General features: G+C 41.8%; 1 protein-coding gene across 3 annotated transcripts in view; it reads left to right on the forward strand.

The window, feature by feature from the left end:
- SCYL2 (SCY1 like pseudokinase 2) overlaps positions 1 to 13,386 on the forward strand; it is a 60,690-nt gene that overhangs the window by 18,397 nt on the left and 28,907 nt on the right. For 2 of the 3 annotated variants that reach the window (XM_038756190.1, XM_038756191.1), the window contains exons 3-5: positions 4,249 to 4,406; positions 9,324 to 9,468; positions 12,546 to 12,695. In XM_038756190.1, the coding sequence (XP_038612118.1) occupies positions 4,249 to 4,406; positions 9,324 to 9,468; positions 12,546 to 12,695 (453 nt within the window). The remainder of the gene's footprint in view (positions 1 to 4,248; positions 4,407 to 9,323; positions 9,469 to 12,545; positions 12,696 to 13,386) is intronic. The other variant, XM_038756192.1, reaches the window with a different exon arrangement.

Here is a 13,386-nt window from a genome sequence, read left to right on the forward strand (position 1 = left end):
CTGACAGATGATCACTCTCCCCACCTTCAAAGCCTTATTGGAGGGACATCTCCTCCAAGAAGCCTTCCCTGACTAAGCCTTCATTCCCTCTTCTCCCATTACCTCCTGTCACCCTTATTTGCTCCCTTTTTTCATCCTTCCCTCAGTCCCACAACATTTAGCACATATCCATAATTTGTTTATTTCTGTTGATATCTGCATCCTCCTCTAGACTGTAAGCTAGTTGTGGGCAGGGAATGTGTCTACCAAGTCTGTTATTTTGTACTCTCCCAAGTTCATAATACAATGCTCTGCACACAGTAAGTGCTCAATAAATGTAATTTCCTGAAAGGCAGTGTGCCTTGGAGTTCAGTTGTGGAGCTACTGATGTGCTCTTAACTGCCAGACAGCTGCAGGAGAAATGCAGAAAGCAGAACCAGCACCTTTACATGGTTTTCACTGATGTGAAATGCTTTCAATTTAGTCAAATGGGATGGTCTGTTGGCTGCCTAGAAAAGTTTATTTACATTATATGAGTTCTGGACTAATGCTTCTTCTCTACACCCTTCACTTTCACAAATGGCATCCAGCAGGGCCGTATTCTTGCACCAACACTTTCTAACATAATGTTTACAGCATTACAGACTTACATTACTTACATTACAGCATTACACACATTCAAAAGTGTGGGACTTGGGATTTGCAGAAATTTATCTCCTACATGGGGGGATTCTTGAATTTGCAGCAGCTTCAAATAAAGACAAAGGGAACCGTGATTCTAATCCATGAGCTACTAATAGAAGTGGTAGTAGTATTTATTGCTGTGCACTGAGCACAGCACTAAGTGCTGGGAGAGAATATACAGAAATTATACCCAGTCCCTATCCCTCAGGGGACTCGCAATCTAAGATCTGATTGCTTATTAGAAGCCAACACTCCTCGAAATTTAGAATTTCTCATTTGGGTTGGCCATAAGTCTCGAAAACTCAAGCTCGGTACCTCAGCTCCTGAGTCACTTTTATGACTATTCCTGTATTTAATGTTAAAGATGCAAATTAGTGGGATGCTTTTAGATGTTCCATCGTGAGAAAACAAACACATTTTTACTTCAGATGCTTTTTTATAAAATATGTAGCGGCAGCACACTTTTCTCTAAAGTAAGATGTACCCACAAATGCCAATTAGAGATTGCAACTTACATTTCTAGGTCATTAGTCAAAAAGGATTTCAGGCTTTTTTTAATGGTATTTAAGTGCTTACTCTGTGCCAGAACTGTACTAAGCAATGGAGTAGATGCAAGCTAATTAGATTGGACATAGTGCATGCCCCACATGGGGCTCACAGTCTTAATCCCCATTTTGCAGAGGAGGTAACTGAGGCTCAGAGAAGTTAAAGTGACTTGCCCAAGGTCACACAACAGGCAAGTGGCAGAACGGAGATTAGAACCCAGGCCCGTTCTCTATTCACTAGGCCACACTGCTCCCCAGTGGTTCAGTATATACGTTTGTACATATTTATTACTCTATTTATTTTACTTGTACATATCTATTCTATTTATTTGATTTTGTTAGTATGTTTGGTTTTGTTCTCTGCCTCCCCCTTTTAGACTGTGAGCCCACTGTTGGGTAGGGACTGTCTCTATATGTTGCCAACTTGGACTTCCCAAGCGCTTAGTCCAGTGCTCTGCACACAGTAAGCGCTCAATAAATACGATTGATTGATTGATTGATTCAGTAGTGAGCTCAGTTTTGACTTCAGTGGTTTGCTATATGGCCTTAGAGTGAGTGTATGGCCCTAAAGAAAAGTGACTCTTTTTATATAGGTCAGCCTCTTGACCCCAAAAAATTCCCTGTGTGAGTGTAACCTTCCCCACCTATCAGTCTTGGTAGTGGGAATTCTGACCATAAATTTCTTTCTTCCACATTCCTGCCATCCCCATCAACCCTTCCCCCAACTCTGCCTCGCCCAGTGGCTGTATGGATATCCCTGGGCCACATGCTCCAAAAAAGTGCCATCCATTCAGTACCCTTCCAGTGTCATCATCATCAATCATATTTATTGAGCGCTTACTGTGCGCAGAGCACTGGACTAAGCGCTTGGGAAGTCCAAGTTGGCAACATATAGAGACAGTCCCTACCCAACAGTGGGCTCACAGTCTAAAAGGGGGAGACAGAGAACAAAACCAAACATGCTAACAAAATAAGATAAATAGAATAGATATGCACAAGCAAAATAAATAAATGGAGTAATAAATATGTACAAACATATATACAAGTGCTGTGGGGAAGGGAAGGAGGTAAGATGGGGGGGGATGGACCCATGACCTCTGACTCCAAAGCCCGGGCTCTTTCCACTGAGCCATGCTGCTTCACTGTGCTCCTCATGCGGTGAGCGCTCAGTAAATATGACTGATGGACTGAGACCCCTCTCCCAAAGCCACCTCAGTACAACAGCAACGGTGCTATAAGTCCCGGACCCGTCTGACCCCCGTCCCCCGACCCCCTTGTCCGCGTGACTTGTTTTCTACCGGGGGTTGGGGGGGAAGAGGGGCGCGGGGAACGACGACCGGACCGGATCCCACTCACTTCCTGGCCTGAATCCCTTCCCGCGTGGACGACAGCTCGATGAGGATGCGGTCCTTGCTGATTCCCGCCCCCTCGTACAGGTCGATGAGGCGCCTGGCCCTCTTCGCCATCTCATCCTTGCCGAAAGACAGCCTTGCGTCTACTTCTGTGTCAGGCATCGGGCTTCCAGTAGTCTTGCTTTTATTTGTCTAGCACTAGAGCCCCGAGAAAGTTGGGGCCGAACCTGCGGGTCCTGAGCTCTGGTGGTTGGTGAGGGGCCAGCTTATGTAGACCTAAGACTAGTTTGGGTTGGGTTCAGACACCTCTTGGGTATTGATGTTATTTTAAAATCCCTAAAATTCTGTGAGCTGACCATGGTCATATATCCGAGAAATGCACTCTTGAATAATGGTAACAGTGTTTATATTGGATATCGTAATAATGATAACAACAATAATTATTATAATTGAGGTTTTTGTTGTCCTCCCCCGGGCCTGGAATGCCCTCCCTCCCAACATCCGCCAAGCTAGCTCTCTTCCTCCCTTCAAGGCCCTGCTGAGAGCTCACCTCCTCCAGGAGGCCTTCCCAGACTGAGCCCCTTCTTTCCTCTCCCCCTCGTCCCCCTCTCCATCCCCCCGTCTTACCTCCTTCCCTTCCCCACAGCACCTGTATATATGTATATATGGTTGTACATATTTATTACTCTATTTATTTATTTATTTATTTATTTATTTTACTTGTACATTTCTATCCTACTTATTTTATTTTGTTGGTATGTTTGGTTCTGTTCTCTGTCTCCCCCTTTTAGACTGTGAGCCCACTGTTGGGTAGGGACTGTCTCTATGTGATGCCAATTTGTACTTCCCAAGCGCTTAGTACAGTGCTCTGCACATAGTAAGCGCTCAATAAATACGATTGATTGATTGATTGATAGTAAGAGGTTTTCGGTATTTAACTTCCACGAAGATGACCCCAATGGCTGCAGGTGGAGTTGAATTCAGTGGTCTGCGTGGAGTGCGTCTCATCAGGATTCCACACATTAAACTCTCAGTCACTTTTGTACCCTTCAGGATGAATCTTTGACTCTTAGGGGACCAGGCGTATCAGGTAGTCCAGAAATTGTACGATGCTTTGGATCTGCAAATGACTCTGTTGTGTGAACTGGCAAGACCGGGGTGTGTTTTTTTTTGCGTAACGTTGGTCTGCAGTATATCTGGTTATCTCAGCGAAAAGAGTATGTCTGGCACATTTTATTACGGGCCCCGAAGCATCTGCATTTCCGTCTTTAATCTGGCTGTGACGAGTTTAGTGTTCCATATCTTTGGGAAAGCTATTTCTAACTTTTTGCCTGGGTGGAAAGTTACCATTCCCAGCTTTTGGAACCATTAGTGTTTCAAATCCTCAGTACGTTATTTCAGAAACCCCAGGATGAGGCTTTCCTACTCTAGACTCAGATGAAAACTTTTGTATAAAGCACTTCTTTTATACCTTCAAATTACCAAAATGGTTAAGCCTTTCTGAAACCAGGAAATAATGAATTTTCATATAAAGAATAATGTCCACTCTTAAGACTGGGGTGTTTTCCAAAAAAAAAAATACTATTATGAAAAATACTACATATTATTGATTTGTACTGTAGTGACAAATTGTAGTGATTTATACTGTTTCCGCTATGCCGTTTAATTCAACATAATTCTTTTATTAGGAAGTGGCTGTTTTCGTCTTTGATAAAAAGCTAATTGACAAGTATCAAAAATTTGAAAAAGATCAGATTATTGATTCTTTAAAACGAGGAGTCCAACAATTAACCCGACTTCGACACCCTCGACTTCTCACTGTTCAGCATCCTTTAGAAGAATCCAGGTAAAATTTAGTATGGTTTAAACCATGGCCTGCTTTATAAAGTCATTTCCAATTTAGTTTACATTTTGAGTTTGCTCATATAAAGCTAGTAATACTGCATGCAACCCCCCCCCCCCCAAACATTTACAGTGAAAACTGGATGATTTGAAAAATGAATACTAAACTGAGAAACGTTAACTTTAAATGCAGCTTCTTTCCGGTATTTTTGTATCCATGAGACTGGTGTGACAAGTTGACAATGTTAAGTCCCAAATGGCAGAATTCAGACTCAGAAGACAAGAAGTAGAGGCAGATTTTTAAAAACAAGTTCAGTTTTTTAATATATTTTTCAGTGCTAACAAAAATTGAACATTCATGTAGGAAAATCAACCACATAATTATCCGTCCTTTGAGGATTGTGGAGAAAAGGCAGACAAACAAAACCAACTAATTGTAGCAACTGTCGAGCCTGTTTTATATCAGTTGATCAGTGGCATTTATTGAGCACTTACTGTATTGTGGCTCACTGTACTAAGTGCTTGAGAGAGCGCAATACAGTAGAGTTGGTAGACAGAGTTTGGGCAATACCCAACAAGAACTTACAATATTATAAAGCTGTCCAGAAGCTGTAATAGCTTTGAGGGAGCAAAAGAAGATACCCCCTCTGTTTTTCTTGCATTCTTCCCACATGCACTATATTATATCCAAATTCAATCACGAGTTCCAGATTAGATGCTGTTCTGCATTTGTTTCTTTGCTTTGATTAATTCTTCTGAGTTTAGCTTTTTTTAGTTTTCCAAGTTACGTAAATATCATTTGAATACGTCTTCTTGGCGACTGTATTGTATGACTGCTAGACTGTAAGCTTGTTCAGAGCAGGGAACTGTAAGCACTCAATAAATACCACTGATTGATGGAATACATAAAATTTCGTTCTAAGGAACCATCATTAAAAGTATTCTTAACATCTGATTTTCTTCCCTCCTGTTCTTTCTGTAACATATATTCCCATGTGCTCTGGTTCGGTACCTGTTATTAAAGACTGACTTCAGAAAAGCCTGGTATTATGAAATCCAAATGGTTACTAATGGCCAAAGTAAGGGGTTAGAGGACCCTGAAAGTGATTAACACGTAGATTCTGCTACTTCACTGTGTGTGTATTTATGGAGCGCTTACTGTGTGTAGAGCACTGTACTAAGCACTTGAGAGAATACAGTACAACAGAGTTGGTGGACACATAATAATAATAATAATAATAATGGTATTTATTAAGTGCTTACTACGTGCAAAGCACTGCTCACATTCCTTGCCCACAACAAGGTTTGATTCACATTTTGGACCTTCTAATCCAAAAGTTCTTTTTTTCTTTTTTTTTTTGGAAGAGTTTCTGAGCTGTGATCGGTAGTGGTGCACTTGGAGGAAAGATCCCACAGTGCCTCAATTTTTCTAGCTTTACAGACCTCTGGGTCAGATATTCCATTTTTGATGGGAGTTGGAAATAAAGCGATATGGTGCATTTTCCCTTGTCTGTACCACACACACACAGGGGTTGGGTTGGTGGCATCTGTCTTTGGAGCTCCGGCAGATGCGCTTTTGATTTATTTCTGCCTCGGTGGAAACTCCAGGGAGCTGGTATCCTGCCTAAGTTATTCGGGCAGCTCCAGTACTCTCCTCTACCTGAACTACTTCCAGGGCCAAAAGGGATATCATAGGAGGCCAGCAGAGAGGCCTACTGCTTCTTCCAGGTTCCTGCTGCCACAAAGTTGGCACGAGCTAAGAAGAACACTAAGGATGCTTGGGTCACTGCCGTGTGTTTCCAAGGTTTTGGAGTCCCTTCCCAGGGGCAGAGCTGAACGATTCAATTAATTCATTGTTTCTCTGGATTGAGCTTTCTCCCAAACCCATCCAGGAAACATATTGATTCTGCACTTTTAAATCACAGGTAAGGTTAAGAATCCATTCACGTTAGCTATCGCTTTCTTACACAAAACTGGACCTTAAAATATAGTGTCTAGAATCCCTTCTGTATCATCAGTTAGGGGTTATTTTGGCCTGACTACTTGTACAAATTTAAAATTTCCCCAAATTTCATTTAACTCAAATAAATCCACCGCCTAACTTATGTTGGTTTTTTTTTTAATGATCGAGATGCTCTAAATTGTAATATACTCTGCTGGATTAAGACTCATAGATACTCTCCCTCCCTAATGTCCGTATAAGTGCAGTTGCAAACAGATTTTTTTTCAAAAGCTTCTGAATGTGATTTAATGCAATTTGAATACAGTGTCTACTGATTGAAGTGAAGTTAGGTAGAAGAGTTTAGATGCCAAAGGTGGATTAGTTCCAGAGGGAGAGACTGAGCGCTTAGTACAGTGCTCTGCACACAGTAAGCGCTCAATAAATACGATTGATTGACTGGGAGGGGTGGTGGTGGGGGTGTGCGTGTGGGGGCTGGTGGCGGAGAAATGAAGAAGAAGAAAAAAGGGAAGTTGGAGATGAGGTAGTACTCAGTGGGAGAAGACAATGAGAAGGAAAAGGGATAGAGACTGAGGAGGGTGGGAAACTTTTTGAGGCCATCTCTCTTTTTTAAAAATGGAATTTAAGCACTTATTATGTGCCAAGCACTGTACTAAGCTCGGCGATATTCATTCACTGAATATAGTGAATAAGTGGTTTGGGGCAAGGGGTTGGGGGAGACGGAGCAAGTCAGTGAGATGCAGAAGGGAGTGGGAGAAGAGGAAATGGGGGCTTAGTCAGGGAAGGCTGTTTGGAGGAGAGATGCCTTCAATAAGGCTTTGAAATGGGGCAGAGTAATTGTCTGTTGGATTTTAGGGGGAGGGTGTTTCAGGCCAGTGGGAGGATGTGGGCGAGGGGTCGGTGGCAAGATAGACGAGATTGAGGTACAAAGAGAAGGTTAACATTAAAGGAGCGATGTACGAGGGCTTGGTTGTAGAGGAAAGTAGCGAGGTGAGGTAGCAGGAGGCAAGTGCTAGACACAAGCTAATCAGGTTAGACACAGTCCATGTCTCACTGGGGACTCAAGAGTCTTAATTTCCCATTTTACAGATGAGGTAACTGCAGTACAAAGAAGTTAAGTGATTTACCCCGGTCCACACAGAAAACAAGTGGTGGAGCAAGGATTCGAACCCAGGTTCTTCCGGCTCCCAGGCCAGTGCTGTATCCACTAGGCCAGGCTGCACCCACATGCTTTCCCCATCGTGTTCTATGGGTAGTGGAAGCTCCCTGCCGTTAGAACCTATTCGTTATTCCGAGGGAGACCCTGCCATTGTGCTTCGGGGTGTTGGGGTTGCCAGAACAAATGGAAAGCTTTACCCCATTTACCCCAACGTGGCTCGGGGCACTGGCCCCTGGGAGCAGGGCTCCTGCCAACCCAGCCTTGGGAAGTAGAATGGTGTAGTGCGTAGAGCACGGGCCTGGGCCAGAAAGTTGTGGGTTCTAATCCTGGTTATTGCCGCGTGTGACCTTGGACAGGTCACTTCACTTCTCTGGGCCTCAGTTTCCTCCTCTGTAAAATGGGGATTGAGACTGTGAGCCCCGTGTGGGACAGGGACTGGGTCCAACCCAATTTGCTTATATCCACCCAGCACTTAGTGCGGTGCCCGGCGTACAGTAACTGCTTAACAAATACCAGAATGATTATTATTGCTATAATATGTGGAAATTGCCCGGAGGTTTCAGAAGCCACACAGCCACAGAAGAGAGGCCTTGCCAGAAAGCTCTGGGAATCAGTTGGGAGCAGATCAGTCCATTCCTGGTGATGGTGGTAGTGACAGCAGCCGATGAACCTCAGACACGTAATGGAAGCTCTACAACCTTTTCTTTTCCTTTTCCTCTTCCTACTCCTCCACCTTAGAACAGCAGTCATCACAGCAAGGATAAAGGGGGAGTTGGGTTTGTGTCACTCACTACAGGAAAGAAAGAAAGTTACTCGGTTGCTGTCCTTTTTATCACTTTCCCCTTTGCGGCTATGCATGAATATTTTCTCTTTCACAAGTTAAAACAGTTTATTTTCTTTCTCTGTAGTGGAAAAGTATTTTCCTTAAGTGCTGCTTTACTAGCACCAGCACTCTGAAGCTTTCTCACCTACCTCCTTCTCAACTCTGTTCTTTCTTCTCCTTTCTGCTTTCTCTTTTCTCTTCTGCCACTTACTCCGTCAGAGTAGACACAAGAAGAAGCTGCCTCGTAATCCTGGAGTTTGAAGAAGGGATCATTTTTCAGTGTCACTTTTCTCGTGTTTCTGTCTCAGTGACAACAACTTTGTCACCTGTGATATCTTAGCCTTTTATTAATGTGTTCAGTATGAGGCGTCTTAAAATAGTATACCTTTTGAAGTGAGAAGTAGAGTGTGTTAGGAAAAATGACTTTATTTAGAGATCTTTGGAAGTGTGTCATCTTTCAGGTAAGATTTTTCTGGAGCAAATTGAACCTCTTGGTGTAAGATGCTGAATACTAAGTTATAGGAATATTGTGATAACATTTTGTTCTTCTCACACTTAATAAACAATCCCATACAGTAAAAAGTGTCATATAAGTATAATGTAGATTAATCGGTGTTTTACTCAATCAAGAATGCCAAATCTGATACTCAGCGTATTACTGCTCACATACAACATGGTTTCAAGGACTTTTTTTAGAGGGTGGCTGATGGATGTGAATTTAATTCAGAATGAATTCTAATTTTAAACTTAGGAATTTGCAGTAGATTTTTCATTCTCATTTTAAGCGGCCACTCTTTCACACCTTTGGAGATTCCCTTGAAGCTAGAGCAATCTCATAATATTTGCATTAAAATCAACTCAATTTAACCCTTTCTCTTTTCCTGGTACTCTAAAGATTCCAGTTAATATTATCCTCTGTTGAATGACATTTGAAAGCATGATTAAAAACCAGAAACTTTCATTTTTTGTTTGTATTTAGAGATTGTTTGGCATTTTGTACAGAACCAGTGTTTGCAAGTTTAGCCAACGTACTAGGGAATTGGGACAATCTACCTTCAACGGTGTGTCCTGATATTAAAGAGTACCAACTTTATGATGTGGAGACCAAATATGGTTTGCTTCAGGTATGTGTGCTTTTAAACAATTAATTGGTGTCTTCCCTGTTTTCAGCTCCATGATTTTTGTGTGCGTGTCACAACGGTTGCTTATTTGGGTGAACTAGTTTTTGTGCTTTGTCATCTTCTATCAGTTCCCCTTCTCCTTTCTTTTAAATGCTATGTTTCTTCATTTTTGCCATCTTGGAAAATTCTGTTTTTTATACAGTAAAACCTCATTGAGTTGGATTCCACTAAACTGTAATTCCCAATTTTACTCTACTCCCTTCCCCTTTACTCTGTGTCTCTCCTGCTGTCTATAGTCTGGTCAGGTCCACAAGAAGGTAGTGCCAGGCAAGGCAGCCGTTATCGATTGGCAGACTTGCCTATGATTTCAGTCATCAAAACTGACATTTTTGAATCCCACTGTGTAAGAGAGCTCTGCTTGTAGAGTTAGCGGCTTGATTGAAGCAGCGTGGCTCAGTGGAAAAGAGCCCGGGCTTTGCAGTCAGAGGTTATGGGTTCAAATCCCGGCTCCACCGATTGTCAGCTGTGTGACTTTGAGGCCCACTTCACTTCTCTGGGCCTCAGTTCCCTCATCTATAAAATGGGGATTAAGACTGGAAGCCCCACGTGGGACAACCTTATTACCTTGTATCTACTCCAGCGCTTAGAACAGTGCTTGGCACATAGTAAGCGCTTAACAAATACCAACATTATTATTATTATTGTCTAGGAAGCATTAAGGGGATGATGAAGCATTTTTTTCCCTCTTTTCTGCTTCCCGTTTGCAATTTGGTATATGTTGCCAATTTATACTTCCCAAGCGCTTAGTACAGTGCTCTGCACATAGTAAGCGCTCAATAAATGCGATTGATGATGATTTGGTTTATTAGTATATATTAATATGTTAAATAATAGGAATAAAGGGAATTTTGTAAAGGCTTTTGTCATTCAAGCCTGAAAATCGTATGACCAGGAAAGCATCGAGTTAAACAGAATTTGCTTATTGATTTAAGTACTAGTTTGTTGTCCTGAAACTATTTTTGTGCACCAGTATCATAGAGATCTTGCTCAAAATAGCCTTGATTGCTCTCAGCATCAGTGTCCTCGTTTTGGCCCCAACAATCTAGCATCTAGTCCTCAACTGCATCATTGGCATAGTGGGCAGTGAGGTGGGAACCCCCAACATCGACAGTGGCTTTTAGACTGTGAGCCCACTGTTGGGTAGGGACTGTCTCTATATGTTGCCAATTTATACTTCCCAAGCGCTTAGTACAGTGCTCTGCACATAGTAAGCGCTCAATAAATACGATTGGTGATGATGATGATGTCTGAACCCCCAGTAGAATGGTGCTTACAGGCTTTGGCCCAACCTTAGGACAGCCCCAGTAATACGCCAGAAGCAACTGCCGGTTTCAAATTGCCGTGACTTCGTGGAAATTTATAACATGAAATCAATGTGGTGAAACCTGATAAGCGAGACCATTTGCAGCTTCTCATAGAAACAGCAGTTTCTAGACTGTGAGCCCGTTGTTGGGTAGGGACCGTCTCTATATGTTGCCAGCTTCTACTTCCCAAGCGCTTAGTACAGTGCTCTGCACACAGTAAGCGCTCAATAAATACGATTGAATGAATAGAAGGGATCTTTTTGATAGGTGATTTTTAACTAGAACTCCTGGACAATTATTTATTTAATTTATCTGTACATATCTATTCTATTTATTTTACTTTGTTAGTATGTTTGGTTTTGTTCTCCGTCTCCCCCTTTTAGACTGTGAGCTCACTGTTGGGTAGGGACTGTCTCTATATGTTGCCAATTTGTACTTCCCAAACGCTTAGTACAGTGCTCTGCACATAGTAAGCGCTCAATAAATACGATTGATGATGATGATGATGTCTGAACCCCCAGTAGAATGGTGCTTACAGGCTTTGGCCCAACTTTAGGACAGTCCCAGTAATACGCCAGAAGCAACTGCCGGTTTCAAATTGCCTTGACTTCGTGGAAATTTATAACATGAAATCAATGTGGTGAAACCTGATAAGCGAGACCATTTGCCGCTTCTCATAGAAACAGCAGTTTCTAGACTGTGAGCCCGTTGTTGGGTAGGGACCGTCTCTATATGTTGCCAACTTGTACTTCCCAAGCGCTTAATACAGTGCTCTGCACACAGTAAGCGCTCAATAAATACGATTGAATGAATAGAAGGGATCTTTTTGATAGGTGATTTTTAACTAGAACTCCTGGACAATTATTTATTTAATTTATCTGTACATATCTATTCTATTTATTTTACTTTGTTAGTAAGTTTGGTTTTGTTCTCTGTCTCCCCCTTTTAGACTGTGAGCCCGTTGTTGGGTAGGGACCGTCTCTATATGTTGCCAACTTGTACTTCCCAAGCGCTTAGTACAGTGCTCTGCACACAGTAAGCGCTCAATAAATACGATCGAATGAGTAGAAGGGATCTTTTTGATAGGTGATTTTTAACTAGAACTCCTGGACAATTATTTATTTAATTTATTTGTACATATCTATTCTATTTATTTTACTTTGTTAGTATGTTTGGTTTTGTTCTCTGTCTCCCCCTTTTAGACTGTGAGCCCACTGTTGGGTAGGGACTGTCTCTATATGTTGCCAATTTGTACTTCCGAAGCGCTTAGTACAGTGCTCTGCACATAGTAAGCGCTCAATAAATACGATTGATGATGATGATGATGACAAGTTTTCCCTCATTGGTATCAATTAGTTAAAGTATTAAGACTTTGGATAGAATTGTGAAATATCTCCATAGAAAATCATTTGTAGTTCTTCTTTTCTCTGATGTACCTGCAGCAGGAAGGAATTTAAAAGGTTCTTATTACAGAGCACTTTTGCTACTCTGCTTGTCTGCTTGGCATATTTTAGTTTTTTTTATTAACTAAACGTTTTTATGTCTCTTTGGCTTTTGATAAAAGCCAGCTTGAACGACATGTCTAATGCACATAAAGGGGAAGAGGAGTTAAATAAGTAATTCGGAGTTTTAATGAAAATGACTCACTAAATATTCTGTGTATTGATTTAAAGAAATGCTGTTAGTAAGAAAACAGACTATTTTCTCCATTTACAGGTTTCTGAAGGTTTGTCCTTTTTACACAGCAGTGTGAAAATGGTTCATGGAAATCTTACTCCTGAAAATCTGATTTTAAACAAAAGTGGAGCGTGGAAAATTATGGGGTTTGATTTTTGTATTCCATCAACAAATCCTTCTGAACAAGAGGTAATGAGCCTGTCCTCATTTTCTTTAAAACATAATTTAGGGTGACTACATCTGAAGTTAGATATTGGTTTAGTTTACTTATCTGTTTCAGGAAACAGGTGGTAGTAGTAACAGTGTTTTTTGAATGCCCATTCGGTGTGGTACACTGTACTAGTTGTTGGTGAAGTACAGAGTATAGAAGTGGAACATTCCCTGGCCACAAGGAGCTTACACTCCGCAAATATACGTGCCTCCTTTCTTCCTAGCAGTAATGATATTGAATGCCTGATGAGTGTCTCCCAATATCGTAAGTGCTTGGGAAAGGGCAACAGAAGCTAAGTCAACAGCCCCTGCTTACGATATACTGGGTTTTCTTTTTCAGCGTTTTGCAATATCAGTTTTGCAAATCTCCAAAGATATTCTAGCTTCAAAGCATTTGGCATCTCACCGAAAACCTTCACAGGCCCTTCCGCTCTTCCCGTTCTTTTCAGTTCTCTAGTCCTCTAGACTAGATTGTCCTCTGAGCTCCTTGTGGCCAGGGATTGTGTCTGTCGACTCTGAATTGTAGCCTCCTGAGTACAGTGCTCTGCACGTAGTAAGTGTTCAGTAAGTACCACTGATTGTGCACCTGCATTTTGATAACGTGCCTGGAATTGAACAATAGAGCAATGTCAGTGGTGCGTCAGTAGGGCATCTTCACCTCTACTTCTGT

This window comes from Tachyglossus aculeatus, chromosome 14, assembly GCF_015852505.1.
Source record: "Tachyglossus aculeatus isolate mTacAcu1 chromosome 14, mTacAcu1.pri, whole genome shotgun sequence".
Lineage (NCBI taxonomy): Eukaryota > Metazoa > Chordata > Mammalia > Monotremata > Tachyglossidae > Tachyglossus > Tachyglossus aculeatus.